General features: G+C 54.9%; 4 protein-coding genes across 4 annotated transcripts; 3 read left to right on the forward strand and 1 right to left on the reverse strand.

The window, feature by feature from the left end:
• Positions 1 to 2,802: 2,802 nt before the first annotated feature.
• Positions 2,803 to 4,305, forward strand: LY79DRAFT_12272 (histone-like transcription factor and archaeal histone). The gene is made up of 4 exons (XM_060550782.1): positions 2,803 to 3,302; positions 3,651 to 3,761; positions 3,837 to 3,964; positions 4,047 to 4,305. Exons 1-4 carry the CDS (start codon positions 3,146 to 3,148, stop codon positions 4,260 to 4,262), a joined length of 612 nt encoding a protein of 203 aa, XP_060420750.1. The 5' UTR covers positions 2,803 to 3,145; the 3' UTR covers positions 4,263 to 4,305.
• Positions 4,306 to 5,035: 730 nt separating this feature from the next.
• On the forward strand, positions 5,036 to 7,847 carry LY79DRAFT_533018 (RNA polymerase I-specific transcription initiation factor RRN3). Its single transcript, XM_060556332.1, has one exon. The coding sequence runs from the start codon at positions 5,337 to 5,339 to the stop codon at positions 7,407 to 7,409; it is 2,073 nt and encodes a 690-aa protein (XP_060420751.1). The 5' UTR covers positions 5,036 to 5,336; the 3' UTR covers positions 7,410 to 7,847.
• A 274-nt stretch (positions 7,848 to 8,121) lies between these two features.
• On the forward strand, positions 8,122 to 10,815 carry LY79DRAFT_698831 (uncharacterized protein; the record flags this gene model as incomplete). The annotated part of the gene is made up of 4 exons (XM_060564880.1): positions 8,122 to 8,142; positions 8,204 to 8,647; positions 9,547 to 10,210; positions 10,281 to 10,815. The coding sequence occupies exons 2-4, from the start codon at positions 8,332 to 8,334 to the stop codon at positions 10,813 to 10,815; spliced, it is 1,515 nt and encodes a 504-aa protein (XP_060420752.1). The 5' UTR covers positions 8,122 to 8,142; positions 8,204 to 8,331.
• Positions 10,816 to 12,476: 1,661 nt separating this feature from the next.
• LY79DRAFT_533027 (sphingoid long-chain base transporter RSB1) lies at positions 12,477 to 14,064 on the reverse strand. The gene is made up of 2 exons (XM_060556333.1): positions 13,326 to 14,064; positions 12,477 to 13,258 (listed from the first exon to the last, which is right to left on the reverse strand). Exons 1-2 carry the CDS (start codon positions 13,640 to 13,642, stop codon positions 12,532 to 12,534), a joined length of 1,044 nt encoding a protein of 347 aa, XP_060420753.1. The 5' UTR covers positions 13,643 to 14,064; the 3' UTR covers positions 12,477 to 12,531.
• Positions 14,065 to 15,213: the final 1,149 nt, after the last annotated feature.

The following is a 15,213-nucleotide window of genomic DNA, read 5'->3' on the forward strand; positions in this document are numbered from 1 at the left end:
TCTTGGATGTGGTCGCCTACAGGCCAGATGTGGGAGGCATCCCACAGTCAGCACTCGCCTCGCTGTTCCAAAGCACCTCTTTAGTTCCATGCATCATGTACGAATAAGTACGAAACCATAATGTAGTATGCGGGTGGGTGGCATCATGGGCTGCCTATTATGGCCCGAGTCGCAGGTAAGCGAGTGGAGTGGTGGCTGATATGCCGCATGCGCCCAGCAGTCCTTGTGATGCCGAGAACGTGTCTTGGTAGCGAGGTCTCCAAAACTCGTTTCTTGTGACGATGATGCCGAGCAGTCATTGTCCGATGGCCAGCGGCAAGACCAAACCAGTACATTCGGCGAGGTTGTCGTCGACTAGGGTCGAGGAAAGGATGTGGCTCTGAGTTGTCAGTGGCTCCCCAAGACAAGAGAAGCGCAGCCAGCGCATGCAACCCTTACGCATTTGGCACAAATGGCGTCGGAATCGCGAGCAGCGCGCCCCTCACGACGAGAATTAGGAAGGAGGGGTAGGAACCGCCTCACCCGGACCAGGTTTGTCAATATGGGAGGAAAAGGCCGGCGCCACATGGGATAAAGTGGTGCTTCTGATGCAGCAGGCGCCGTCCAATCCGAGCCCAACCCAGTTAGAGGGTTATTGGCTCCCGACTGTGAAGAAGGAGCCCAACGACAATGGAAGTGACTAATAACTGGGCCGACGGATGTCTGTCACAGTCCTGCATGCAGGGTCAAACACAAGGCGATAGATAGGCTGCCGATTGGTGACTGGTGTTCCGCTCGACACATTGGCAGAATTTCTCCGCGCTGTTTTAGCTGAGAAGAAACGACCAGATGAAGGGCGAGTGACGCGCCCCGGGATTTTTTGTGCCAATCAAGAAAACAAGACATTTCTTGACTTTTGTGCCATTGGCCTAGGAAAGTCGAGTTGGCCTTGTGTGTTACGCAGCCTTGTGCCCAAAGCTCCTTGGACAGTCCATTCAAGAGCTCACATCGATGGCGAATGTGCCTGAAGAGGCAAGTAGCGCTTTGCAAGCCGACCCGGCCCATGTTTCAGCCCAAACGAGTCACCAGTCGGGGCGCTTGCTTAGGCTGCCGTCAGCCAGCCTTCTCGTGCCTGATGAAGCGGGTTAGGTTGAGGGCGGTGCCGAGAAAGACAGGTGACAGGTTCGGCGGCTTGTTTACTCAAGACGGTGCCATTGTCAAATCAACCGTCTGGGTCGCCCTCCCATCTGGCCTTGCCGTCACGTCCAAGCTACCCCAATTACCAAAACTCGCACGGCCGAGAACGACGTCGAAGGAGCAATCTGTATTTGTCCGGCCGCATTGCTTCGTCAACAACGCCCGTCGGGCGTGATGGAGGTGTTGGGCGACAACCGTCCCTCTTCCATCTTCTCATCAGCGTATCTGTACAGGATCGAGACTCAGGTCACCGTCTCGTTTCGTCGCTTGTGCCACTTGCTTGCACTGTTTAGCGTCCGCCATGCGCCGGTGAAGAGCAAGGCAGCCGTGCTTGATACCCTCCTCCGAACTTAGTTAGTGGCTTCGTGCAGCTCACACCGCTCATACACGGGAAGCATGGGCACTGTTCCGTGTTGATACAGTACAGCATGAAGTGCATGCAATGGCACCCCATACTCTGTTAAGCGGGAGCGGAGGGAGAGGAGGAAGGATGCGGGAAGAAGAAGAAGAGTTGTTAGGAAATACCGTCAGACGCCCAAACTGATGGCCGGTGGGCATCCGAGCGTGCAAAATAGAGTAGAATACGAAAAGGCAGCCCCAGTTGCGAGTGCATCTCTTCAGCCGCGTCTCTTGAAAGTTGGAGGGAGGATGACCGGACGATGAAGGGGGTTGGAGGTACCGCCCTCGATACTGGAAGCTGACAGGTACTTTGGCTCTACGCGGTGAAACGCCTGCCGATGAGGTACCGACCCCGTTATCGATAAAATGGCAGGCGTAAAGCGCGACTTTGAGCGACTTTGGCCTTGTTATTGTGTTTAATGCGCCAGCTTCTTGTTGACCGCACCTTCTTTGCCCGCTTTCCCTCCGTTTCTCCCTTCTGCACCAACCCCACGTTTCTTGCAGCCATCAACAAGTACAGGTGCATCCTCCAAACAAGGCGCATTGTTAGGCTCTATTGCGACCTCGATCGAACAACTCAGACACCCATAAACTGGTAAGTCAAATCGGATAGGCCCTTGTCAACGGCACTTGCTCTGGCCCCTCTTCGTGTTTCCCCCCAATTCCGTCCATACACATTCGCGCGCGCGCGCGCGCGCGTGTGTGTTGAGTGTGCCTTCACTGCTCTCGCCCTCCTCGCCCACGCCCCCAACCCCAGCCCCCCCGCCTCTATCTTTCTTCCTCTGTGTCCCGTTCAGGCCAAGTGAAGCTTTCTCTGACGTACCTTTGCAGCTGTTACGCCTTGATTTCCCTATCACGGCTTTCCCGTCCGACCGGTGTGTAACCACGGGTCAACCTCTCGGCCAGCCCAAAGCTCAGCCAAAGTTACGAAGGCTCGCCCATCCGTACTGTGCCCGCGCACCGCTTCGACGCAGCGCTCCGCAGCTCCGCCGACAAGTACTTCCATCCGCCTCGGAGCTACTTGATTTGACCTGACACTTCCTCGCCCACCGCCCCCATCTCGACTCGTCAGCTTGGTCTATCTTCCATCCTACAGGTCAACCCGCGCCGAGCATCGAGTACCAACCCGAAGGAGCGCGCATACCCACAGCTGCAACAGGGCGATCAAGAAGCACCTTGGCCAGGTCGACGCTACCCTCTCCTCGGGCTATAGGTTGGCCATTCGTGTGGGACCCGCAAACGTAGCCACCCTCTTTCTGCTTTTTCCCGGTCTCTGTCTCAACTCTCCTCGGGCAAGGGCATCGTACAGGCCACCCCAGGAAGATCCGTCATAGCCTGAAGTCAAGACAGGGCCTGCCAGGGGATCGCGAGTAAAAATAATCCATCTCAGGACAACCCGAGCAGCCCACGGCAGGATTGACGCACACTCCTGCAGCTAAGCCGCGATACTTGCAAGCCCTACGGACCTGCAACGTGTCAGGGACACATCATTCCAAACCCGCCGTGTGTGCGAGCTGCAAGAGCCCAAGCAAATTACAATAACGCCAGCAGCCGCTGCAGGTAGCCAAATATGTCGGACTCCCCCCAATCTCCTCCCAAGGATGTCGACCAAGGTGTACAATCACCGGAAGAGGAACAAATGAACGAGCCTCAAGACCCACAGTCCGGCGGGCTCACCTATGAGTTCGAAGTTAAGGAGCAGGACCGCTGGTTGCCCATAGCCAATGGTAAGCCGTATTCCCCTTCCTCCGCAACGACGAGACGACGACGACGATGATGATTTGGACTGTTGCTCTGTGCGCTCTGGCCATTCTTATGACGGTGACCCGTGGACTGGATTGGTATGTTTGCTGGTTTGCTCGCTTGTTCACATCTCCGCTTGCCATCCGCTTCTTTCTGCCGTCCGCTGCTGTTGGCCTTGGTCAGTCGCAGTTTCCGGAGGAGCAAGCGGCAACGGTGCTCGTTCAAGTTGTCAATGTCTCAAGATCTGTTGCCGCAATCGCCAGAAGCAGACGGTGCTTCTGGTGGGGAGAAGTTTGATGAACTCGACGCTAATATACGTAACTTTGCTCCAGTGGCCCGCATCATGAAGAATGCTCTGCCAGAGAACGCCAAGATTGCCAAAGAAGCCAAAGAATGCATGCAAGAATGCGTCAGCGAGTTTATCTCATTCATCACAAGCGAAGGTAAGCTATATCTTCCGAAGCCAATTCTACGGGCCGAAGGGCGATTTTGCAGATAATAGACCTAACCTATCACAGCTTCGGAGAAGTGCCACCAGGAGAAGCGAAAGACGGTGAACGGAGAAGACATCCTATTTGCTATGACTTCACTGGGATTTGAGAACTACGCAGAAGCTCTCAAGATCTACCTCTCCAAGTACCGAGAAGTGCGTATAACCTAAGGTTGTCAGGGACATGGAGCTATATCGTCCTCGTGATACAGCGGATGGGCTAAACTGACAGACGCAGCAGCAATCACAGTCAAACAGAGGAGAGGGAGCGCACCGCCCTAGCAGTAGCGGCTACGGCGCCAACCCTCCAACCGGAGCTGGAAGCTTCCAGGCCGAGCCCCAGAACAACGTGCTTGGAGGTCAGCAGGCAGATGGAAGCGCCGACGCCCAGGGCTATATGTACGGCGCACAAACCAGTCACAATGGCACTGGTGGCGGCGACGGCTACCAGTGAACAGCTCGATCGCTGTTTGGATAGTGCGGGTACGCAAGGACAAAGTTTCTACTCGACATATATGTACTGGCCGCGGCTTGACGGTTCAACAGCAGACTACGCCTGGGCGCGAACTGGAGTTTGTATAAGTACGAGGACCCGCTCTTTGGATTTGACGAGGCATACGGGTTGTACATGAGGGCCTCAGGAAACAAGTATGGTGAGAAGGGGAGCAGAAAGGGTTACCCAAAAGTGTGGGCTGGAAGGGTTGTTCAAGTTTTCGTTTCTTCCGACCCATCGTCCATTCGATAGATTCCCCCTCTATGGCGTTACAATTCAGTCAGCCATGCCGGGCCCATGAGCGGCCATAAGGCATTGGAAAAGAGCAGTTAACAAGCATCGAAGCTTTTTGGATAGGACCCAGTCCGTATATCCAGAGCACAGGTAGCTACAGCACTTTTTGATAGCTTCTAATCTATTTCCGTCGCGCAGCGTTTCGATATATCCTTGAACAAAGCTTTCTTGTGGCTCTTATCACGTTATTAGAACCGCGACTCAATGCTGCGTATCACTTACCAGCAGGCAGCGAGGGGGCATTGCATCAGTCATATAATGATAATCGTGTGAAGAAGGCAACGGTCACGATGTCACATTGCCTCCTATTAGCCTAGCATCTTCTTGGCCGCCACTTCAAGTCCATTGGAATGGTGCACGGTTCAGGGCCTCTTCAGGGGGTCATAAGGCACGTGCGCAGCCCCTCCCCAAAATTTTGACCGGCGGGTGAAAGCCGCCCACTCCCAGAAAAAAAGCATCTGCAGCCTCATTCCTAGGCAACCAACTGCCGCACAACGAAACAATTCGGCCGGCCTACACAACCACGACTCCAACTCAATTAGTTACTCGAGGGCAAGGACTTCCACTCGAGACCTAACTGACGCAAGATAACGAGGCATGCGGGATATGTTTCTGCACATCCTCGCGTAACACATCTATCAGTCCATGAGAATAGCCAGACGCCCAGTCTCGATCTGAATTCCAACCCCCGCCGACAGAGTAGAGACCCGAGAGCCTTGACCATCAGGCGCTACCATTCCCATGCGACCCTTCACCCCAATTTCCAGACATCGGTCTGGTCCGCCGCCGAGAACAGCAACGCCAGTAAAAAGCATTCTGCGGCAAACGTCTACAGTCCTTGGCCGAAGGAAAGCCGATGAACTTGACTTTGATGCAGCCGACCCCCCTTCTAGCCCGACTAAGAGGCGGAAAGTCCTCATCAACGAAATGAACAACCGCGTCTTCGAGTTTGGCGGCGGCGATTCCATGGACGAGGTGAACTCGGAAGTCCGGAAAGCGCTGGAAGAGCACCTGATGGGGGAGGATGAAGATTACGACGTCCTCAAGGAGAAATTCACCAACGACAAGCGGCGATACTTGCCGCCCGTCGCCGGAGAGGAGGAGGACACCCTCAAACCCCATGAACTGAAAGGCTACGTGCTGGCACTGACCAGCTGCGTCCCGCTTTTAAAGAACAAGGCCTGCAATGGCCTCGTGAGGGAAGTGCTGCAGGTCTCATGGTTGGGCCGAGACGAGGATTTCTTCAAAGTTTACATCCAATTTCTGGCCGCCCTGGTTAGCGCACAGGGATCCTACCTGACGCATGTGCTCTCTATGATCGTCGAGAAGTTCTCCCAGTCCAGGCAGTCTGAATGGAGCGTCAGCGACTTCCCTCCTGTCAACCGTGTAACGATGCGTGAGCGGCTGCACACCGGCCTGCAATACATCCTCCAAATGTTCCCAGCCGCCACCCCAGTTCTCCGCAATCTCCTCGATACCAAGTTCCCCTTCGACGACGACCCTAAGAGAATGTTTGTCGCCTACGTCAATAATCTTTTGAGGCTGAAAGAATACGCGGGGGAGCTGGATCTCGACATTATCGATGTTCTGCTGTCGCGGCTGGTCAAGATCGACGTGCAGATGCAGACGGACCTTGACGACCTTGATGATGATCTGACGGCATCCGTTGCCTACGCGCTTGGAAAGTCCTTGGGCACCGGCTCGTGGGAGGGCGATGAAGATGCCGTGGACAAGGACAGCGACGAAGAGTCGGTCGAAAGCGATGATTCGGATTTCGACGATCAGGAAGAGAAGATCCGCATTGTTAAGGGCAACGTGGAAAAGCTGGACGCCATTCTTGATACATTATTCGACCACTATACCCCGCTATTCGAGAACCCCGACTCGGACAAGGCGTGGGAGCAATACGCTTTGCTTGTGCAGTCTTTTGGAAAGATCGTGCTGCCGACCTACAAGTCTCGTCATACCCAATTCCTGCTCTTCCACTTCGGCCAGATGTCAGCCCGGCTGCGAGATACCTTCGTCGGCAGTTTGATGCACATCTTTGGCTCGCAAAACCGGCCAAGCTTTGTTCGACAGGCAGCGGCGACCTACCTGGCTGGGTTCATGGCGCGAGGCGCTCATGTTCCGTCTGACCTGGTGCGGACCGTCTTTGCTCTTCTGCTCAAGCAGATGCAGATCTACCGCGTCAAGCACGATCCCGACGCCAGAGGACCGGATTTACGAAGGCACCAGATCTACTATGCTCAGGTTCAAGCCGCACTCTACATGTTCTGCTTCCGCTGGCGCGACCTGATTGTGTCTGCGCCCGAATTCGTGGACCGCGACGACCCTGCGTCATACCTGGGCCACGAGCTGGAGTGGATGCAAGGGATGAGAGAAGAATTATCGGCCAGCGTATACTGCAAGATGAACCCTCTCAAGATCTGCGCACCCGCAATCGTCGAGGAGTTTGCGACACTAGCGCACAAGCTTGGCCTAATGTACATCTTTCCTCGCGTGGAAGAAAACAAGCGGATTAGACTGTCCCAGTTTGTGTCAGATACATATGGTACAGGCGGTGCCCTCAGAGATACAGGCTCTGGAGCCCAGGATGAGGAGGCATACCAGCTCGATCCCTACTTCCCCTTCGATCCCTACCAGCTGCCCGTGAGCAAGCGGTGGGTTCAGGAAGACTATGTACACTACCAGGCTGTTCCAGGCCTCAACATGACAGCGGATAGCGACAGCGACGAGGACGACGAGGACAACATCCCGGAGACGGATGTCGAGGAAGACACCGCCACCGCCAGCGAGGACGAGGACGACGAATGAAGGGTGGCAATGGAGGAGGAACGGGTCAAAATGCATTATCACGGCGTTGGACGGTCACCAAAAAAAAAAAGCGAAACCTGGGCCAATTTGGCATTGAGGATATGATTCCCGCGAGGCGTTGGGCGTGACAAAGAAAAAATTCAGAGCTATGTTGGAAGGACGAAATATGAAAGTGGCGATCATGTCGAAGAAGCAACGTCCTAGTTCAGCCCCTTTCCCGAGGCTTTGAGAAGATGTCACGAAATAGCTGTCGTCGTAGCGAGGACGACCGTATCTCGCATTGCAGTATGAAGAAACAAGGTCATTCCTAACAGTTATGTATGCCCCGACGCGACGCGCGTTAGCGTTATTCAGCCGAGCCTCGATTCCGTGCTTGTCAATATTATGCCGGTGGCAGCTCTCTTTTAAAATATCTGAATAGAGACGGAATGGATGGATATCTTGAATCGTAGATATAATCTTACTAATGCGTTACCAACTTGTTGTCTGTCAGCACGAGTCAATGGGCAGAGCTTGGTGTGTCTACACTTCCTTGATCTGGATAAGCGTCACACACGCTCTCCCCCTCCTCATCTTCTCTATCCTCTCTTCCCTCCTATTTGCAACACCCAACAAACGGCCCCCAAAAAAGGCCCCTTAGGAACTCTGAGGCCTGGCCAGCATTTCCTGAGCTGCTCAGCCGCTCGTGGGGAGAACGAGGGGCCTTGGGCGGATTTTTCCGAGAAAAAAAATCGTCAGTTCTAGAGGACAGCAAAACCGGACGAACTGCCTCGGCACGCTGAACTCAAAACAAGGTGATACATTTATACACACGACCTTGCATCCACAATATACCTCATTTTCCACCTCACTCCATCGACTTCCTATCTGGTTGAGAGGCATAATTACATTTCACCGTGGCCTTTTTTTGCAGTAAGCAGTCATGGAGGACCATCATGCTGCTTCGTCGATGGCGGGAGAGGGGAAACATCAGCAACACCACCACCAACATCAACAGCATCAGCGACCGCAACAGCCGGATAGGGAAAGTGGCGGTAACAGCCGGCCATCCTTTACGGAGTACTGGATGGCAGAGAAGCAGAGCGAGAGTGCGGGAAGGATGCAATTTGTGAACGAGGGACTGGCGCTGCCCCGTCAGCTACAGCATCGATCGTCGCCGTCGTCGTCGTCGTCGCCTTCGGCCATTGAGCCCTCCCCCACAAAGAATGCGGGTGATGATGACGAGCGGCAGGATTCGTGTGAGTTCGAGGCTCTCTTTGTCTCTTTTCCCCTGCTCATCGTCCCCCGTCAGTTTCACTTCCGTTGCCACTTTATCCGCTCACTTGGCGCATATGCATCATCTACCCATGCCGTCCATCGTGATTGCATGCACCTGTTTTGCTTCGTCCTGCTTGTTTCTCCCTTCCCTTGCGCTGTTGTGGCTCCCCGATTGGCAAGTGTCCTAGTCTTAGCCAGAGCCCTCTGACTTACGGTGTGAAAATTGCCATCATGAGCAGTAAAAGCTTTTGTTTTTTTCTTTCGGATCTGCCAAAATTATACATGTCTCGTCAAAATAAAGCCCCGGTAAGGAGAAGGACGGGACACATGCCCGATTTGTCACTGTGGGCACGAATGATTCCTCATCATCATTTAACTTGACCGCACACGCACACCCCTCCAAAGCTGCGTCATCCCGTCGCTAGGTCCGAGTGGGTGTGGTACCTACTGATTCGAGCTTGTGGTCTGGTGCCGGCGCGACACCACACACGGTTCGACTGGCGCCCGAGTGACGGGACGAACTGTATTGCTTCGCCGCGTATCCTCCCGCATGATTCCAACGTCGTTCCCCGGTCTTTTTATTTTTCTTTTAGACTTTCCCAATGAGGTGCACACTGCTGGCTATCCGCAGATCACCAAGCTAAATCGGGCCGGCTGTTTGGAATCAGCCTTCCTCTGTTCGGAGCTCTGACTTTGACTCCATGTCCTCGACCTGTCCATGGCTTGTTGACTGAGCCAGGCGTTCATGTCAGCTATGATTCTCACACATCATATATCTTGCAGTGTCCCGCTTACTCTCTCTCCTCATGAGTGCCCACCAGCCTCGTCCTTCGTCTACATCCGCACACCGTCCTACAAATTCGACTAACACCCTCATCAGCTGAGCCTAAAGACAACTTTACAGCCGCGGAAAAGGCCAAGCTCCGACGCCAGCAAGTCCGTAAGGCACAGATACAACACCGCACGCGCAAAGCCAACTACATCAAGCAGCTCGAGCTCGACGTATGCCACTTCAGGGACATGATCGCTGCCGCCGAGAAGGAGGTCATCGCCTTCCGCAGACAAAACGGGAGTATGCAGGACGCTTTGGCGGCCCGAGGTCTTGTCGTGCCTCAGGAGCTCAAGGGCAAGGAAGTCGTTGTCCACGAGGCTCGAGTTATGGGTTCTCCAAAGCCCGTGGAGGTGGCGCAGCCGGTAGCTGTGCAGCAGCATGCTCATTTTCAAGATCCAGAACAGCGTCAGTTTACGCCACAAATGTCAGCGCCGCCTATTATCCAGCAACAGCTTCCGGTCGCAGATCCAGAACAGCAGATGACATTTCAGCCTCAAGTCGCCAACGACAGCTACGAGTACGATCCCTACCCGCCGGTAGACCTCTTCGCAGACATTGGGATGGGCGAAGTCATTGTGACGATGCGCAAGGACGACGCCCTCGGCACACCGTGCTTCCAAATCGCCTCGTCGTCGCCGACCGTCTTTCACTCGCCGGCACCAGACCAGCTCACCCCGGAACAGGAGATCACCGCCATCAATCTGATCCTCGCGTGAGTTATACTCTCTGAGCCCCTTTCCTTGACCATGGAGGAGAACACAAAAGACTGATTGGCAAGACAGCATGGAGCATATTTGCTGGAATCACTTCCACCCCCGCCAGTTCCCCAGTCACGCCGACCCCTGCAGCGCCGCCTCGGGCCACACAATGATGGCCTCGACCATGTGCATGTCCAGCGCGCCCATGCGGGTCCACCGCAGCATCCGCCGCGGCGAAGCCGAGATCACGACGCACACGTGGCGCGCCGACACGGGCGCCGGGTCCGCGCTGTCGCTGAAGTCGCTGCTGGCGCTCGCCAAGACGCTGAACCCAGGCGATATCGAGCTGACGCCCGTGCAGGCATGGTTCGAGCTGGCGGCGCGGTACGGCGCCGCGGCGCTCATGCGGGACAACGTCATCGAGGCGCTCAAGAGAGAGTTCTGCGGCGTCGTGGACTGCATCCACTTCGGTGCCATCATCGAGCGGGACGCGTTCGAGAGCGTGGTCGCGAGGGTCATGGAGCAGGTCGGGGTCAGCGAGCTCGAATGGGGGATAGACCTCGACAGCGAGGAGGCAGGGTTCGATATGGTCGCTGGGGCGCAGGGTATTTCTGCTTGATCCCTCCAATATGGGAAAAGGTAAGGGTCTAGTCATTAGAAGGCGGATGCCGTGAAAAGGGAAGAAGAAGAGGGAAAAAGAAAGAAAAAAGGGGGGGGGCTAATGAAGGACTGCCCGCATATCTAATCATGGGAGGGATGGGACAGCACAAAGGAGGATGGAAGCCGCTGTAGATACAAGCACCCAGATTGAAGAGCTCATGAGGAGAGCTTTTACCAGTTTCACTTGACTGGCACATGTGCTGGACAACCCCAACGATAGAAGGCCAGGCGAAGCCTTCCAGTCGTCCCTGCAGAGACCTCATTGAGAACCCAACGAGATGGACATTGCCCTTCCTGCCTGACTGTCTAAAAGCAGTGAAGTGAGTAAGCTTTCTTGGGAAGCGCTAGAAGCGAAGTTGGAGGCGGGACGTGAGCCGCATTCCCAATTGGCCATGTTCGAGACGGGAACGCTAGATCGCGGAAAAGGGGGGCTCCGTCTGCAATGCATGTGGAATCAATTCTTCCTCCATTTTTGATTGTTCTTTTCCTTTTCCCCCTGACTGGTCTACGAGAGTAGTGACGTAAATGTACGTTGTATTGTGCGTTTTGTCTTGCATACACCCACACGTCCGCGTACATGCTGGTCCTTTAGATTGATCGCCTCCCAGTTCGTCTCGCCACAAACCACGTCGAGGCTGATACAAGACCGCCTTCTCAGACATGTGTGTGTGTGTGGGGGGGGGGCTGGTTTTTCGAGGAATTGTGAGAACTCAAAGGCGTCGGGTGATCTTGTGTGTCCCAGCTAGAGAAGGAGACAGTCTCTATGGTAGAACATGGGTCCTATGGCGGCGACGGGGGAAGTATCGCGGCAAGCCTCTACTAGTTACGTAGATCTGCTCCATTGATCAAGTCGTTAGACCATCTCGGTCGGGTTGTATCATTTCACAAGGCTCGTCAGACAAGGGATATATCACATATCTATTCAGGAACTAATCTGTCAATCTCTATCGGCACCGACAAGGGAAACCTCTGCGGTATACAAACGTCCTCGCTGCCATATCTGTAAATAGAAAAGGGCTTTAACTTTAGCAATCCCCCGCCCGGGCCCCTGGAACTTGTATCTACGTGACAAGAAGTACTGCCCAGCTTCTGAATCTTCATGGAGACATAGAAGAGGGTGCGTGGGTGACCGCTGGTGGGTGGGTTGCCCCTTATGTAGCTAGCCTGCCCTCTGGTCGTCCACATGACCGAGCATCTGATAGTTGGGCCCGCTAGCCAGGTGGCCGATTGTCTTTGGCCGAAGAGACTTTGGTGATCGAAAAAATGTAAAAGGGCTGGGATATATATTGGGGGTTGGAGGGTCTTTTAGTATCTGAAGTTTACGCAGTCTCAGCACTTTGCAAACAGCCAATATTGCCGTGGAAGGCAACGTCCCCATACTTGCCAAGGGAACGAGGTTATCGAGTATGATCTATTGATTCCCGTCAATAATACGGGAAGCTTCGGTGTTCGAAAGCGCTGAAACCGTGGCATCAGATACATAGAGCTCTCTACTGGGTTGACTCAGAGCCTGGGTTCCCACGGGGAAGAGGTATCTATCAAGAAGCACAACGAGAAAATCGCAGAGTCCTCGAGTGGTGTCATAAGGTGTCACATACAAAAACACGCTGTGCTTGAAAGCATGTCATATTGATAAAAAATTACCGGGTGCGTTAATTCAGGGGGGTATCATAATTCAAACATGGTCGAGCCTCGACAGCCTCCGCTCCTCCTCGTGGTGCCTCTGATAAACCTTACTCATCTCCTCCAGATCCCTCTCGTGTTCTACTCCCTGCCCGACGCTGCCGGTGACATGGATACCGACGAACGGCTCTGCCTCGATCCTCGAAACCATCTTCCCGTCTTTCAGGAATAGCGCCGGGTGGCACCCCACGATAGCCAGCAGCGCGTACCCGACGAGGAAGCCCTCCAGCCCGACAAAGAGGCCCTCGCCGCCCGTCGCGAGGGGGCCGCCCCAACCCTCGGCATACTCGGCAACGCGAAAGCACAGCCGCCCGAAGAGGACTAGCATGGCGGAGGGGACGGCGCCGGCGAAGATGCGGAAGCGGCCCGTCAGGGGCACGTAGCCGACATCGCGGTGGAAGGTAGTGTAGCCGTATCGGTGGTGGGCGCGGGCGGCGCGCAGGAGCACCGAGGCGAGGAAGAGGCTCGCCGCCACCAGGGTCGCGAGCTGCAGGGCCAGACCGGCCAGGACAATCCTGGCGCCGGTGGCGTCGGGGGCGTACGAGTCCCCGGAGGCGAGGGCGTACGGGACGTTTTGGAAGCCGACGGCTAGGCCGGCAACCTGGAGGAGGAGGGCGAGGCCATCTAGCGGTAGGAGGACGACGGTGTAGAGCTCGGGCTTGACGAAAGAGTGCTCCGTGCCGAGTATGCGGACCATCGGCGCGAGACAGACGTATATGCTGCGATGGTGTTAGTCCCCTGGTGCTGCGCACACGCTCAAAGGGCTCGGTGCGGTTAGAGAAGTACCTTGAAGTGACGAGCACGGGAGCGATTGTGAGGAGCGCCTTGCTCTGCATGAAGGGGTAGACGGCCCAGGGGTCGCGCCAGCCGGCCATGCGGTCGACCCAACCAAGCATCTCGAGCACGCAGGCGAGCGTGACGATGACGGAGAAGGGCGTGGCGCTGCGCTGCCGCCGGGCCGAACGGGCGACGACGGCGCCGTTGATGACGAGGCAGACTGCCGAGACGGTCGCGAAGATCGCGCTCGCCGTCAGCGCGGGGCGGAAGCCGTACGGACTCTCGGACACGTCGCACGTCGACAGCGTGCAGAGCGAGGAACTCATGTTGTCGCTTCTTTTTTTTTATTCGTTTCTTTTTATCCTCCCGTGAGATCTTTAGTCTAGGACAGAGTTGTTGCGTTGTGTCGGGGTGTTAATGCGGACGGACCCGGACATTAGAATGGGCGCCGGTGTATCGGTGCCTTTCAAACAAAAGCCAAGAGACGTCGAGAAGCGAGAAGTGAAGTGACACGATAAAATTCACCTCTGAGTTTGAGCGATGCCGTCGTGGTTATATGTGTTAAACAATCGCGTCCCACGTTTCTGTCTTGGACGTGGTGGGGTTAATTGAAGATCTCCCCCCCTCCCCAATGGCTTTCCCAGACAGTTGGGATCTCTAAAACCGGCGCTGTTGTGGCCATGTCTTGATCCTGCCCCCGGCTCCCGATGCCTATGTTTAGAAACGGCCGGTCGGTGAAGCGTGTACGATGTAGGTTGGTTGGCAGGTTTCCTAATGCGGGGAGGGGGAAGTGGCAGTGCCCCGTGGTAACTGGAGCTTCGCCGGCTGCCTTGCGCACGGAAAAGTGGAGACGCGTTCGGGGGAAGGAGATTAGCGGAGACAGCACGGCCAGCTCCTGCTCCAGTGCGTTTTTAGGCACCCGTTCCCGGGGGGGGGGGCGGAGCGGGGCGACTGGGTTAGGTGACCCGGGAGTGATGTTGTTAGAGCCATCTCCTCCGACCCAATATTTGTTTTAGGCTCCTTCTTGCATGCTTGCTTCCTGTTCAGCCCTCCTTGGCGACTCTCACCCAACATCGCGCCGCCTCAGCCCCAACCCCATCCGATCACATGTCTTGAATCCACGTATCTGCTCTCCCTTACTGTTTAAAGAGGGCTCCAATTGGTCTCATCCGTTTGCACTAATTGCCGCGCAGCGCCACAGCCGATCTGCTCGTGGATCTCAGACACCTTGTTGATCTTGGTGTCAGACATCGAGTTGCACCAAGTGGCAGCATCCACAAGCTTTACCGGACGAGACTCGAGTCTCTTAAGTTATTTCTTGTTCGGACTCGCCTGTAATTTTGGGACTCGTCTTTTTTCTTTCAAATCGTGACGAGACTATGGGTTTAATGTCTTTTGCCAGTCAAGCCTCCGGCCGTATAATGACGCCATTTCGCGATGCCATTTATTATATCGGTCTGCTGTCAGATACAACAATGGTGAGGGGGCAGACATATGTCGATTCGTGTCGATGAACTACATGTCAAGTATCGGCCCGGTTTCACTCCAAGATGGTTACGAGAAACCCGCTTTCTTAGATTGCAAAACCCGTGATTATCCCCAATCGTCCCCAATACCTCCCGATCCGCAATCCACGTTTGATATAAATACTCTTCCTGCTGTAACGCACACGTTTGACTAAGATATCAATAGAGGAAGAAAGCTCCTCAAGATAGAAGAACCAGAAAACATCACATAGAGATGAGACAGGACTAATCTATAGCAAGTAGACTTACTAAAAACTAATAGCACCAAGGGTAAAGCGCATCCTTCAGCTGCATAGATCCTCACTGTCCAGGACCTGTGGTGGTTTCCTTCTCCGGCTGGCGACCAACGATACAGTAGCTAGTATGCCTGC

This window comes from Colletotrichum navitas (genome assembly GCF_030913465.1).
Source record: "Colletotrichum navitas strain CBS 125086 chromosome Unknown LY79scaffold_1, whole genome shotgun sequence".
Lineage (NCBI taxonomy): Eukaryota > Fungi > Ascomycota > Sordariomycetes > Glomerellales > Glomerellaceae > Colletotrichum > Colletotrichum navitas.

Coding starts and splice junctions, on each gene's coding strand:
- LY79DRAFT_533018 (XM_060556332.1), top strand. CDS start 5,337: ATGCGACCCTTCACCCCAATTTCCAGACATCGGTCTGGTCCGCCGCCG.
- LY79DRAFT_533027 (XM_060556333.1), bottom strand. CDS start 13,642: ATGAGTTCCTCGCTCTGCACGCTGTCGACGTGCGACGTGTCCGAGAGT. Junction 13,259..13,325: donor CCCGTGCTCGTCACTTCAAG/GTACTTCTCTAA, acceptor ACACCATCGCAG/CATATACGTCTGTCTCGCGC.
- LY79DRAFT_12272 (XM_060550782.1), top strand. CDS start 3,146: ATGTCGGACTCCCCCCAATCTCCTCCCAAGGATGTCGACCAAGGTGTA. Junction 3,303..3,650: donor CTGGTTGCCCATAGCCAATG/GTAAGCCGTATT, acceptor ACTTTGCTCCAG/TGGCCCGCATCATGAAGAAT. Junction 3,965..4,046: donor ACCTCTCCAAGTACCGAGAA/GTGCGTATAACC, acceptor TGACAGACGCAG/CAGCAATCACAGTCAAACAG.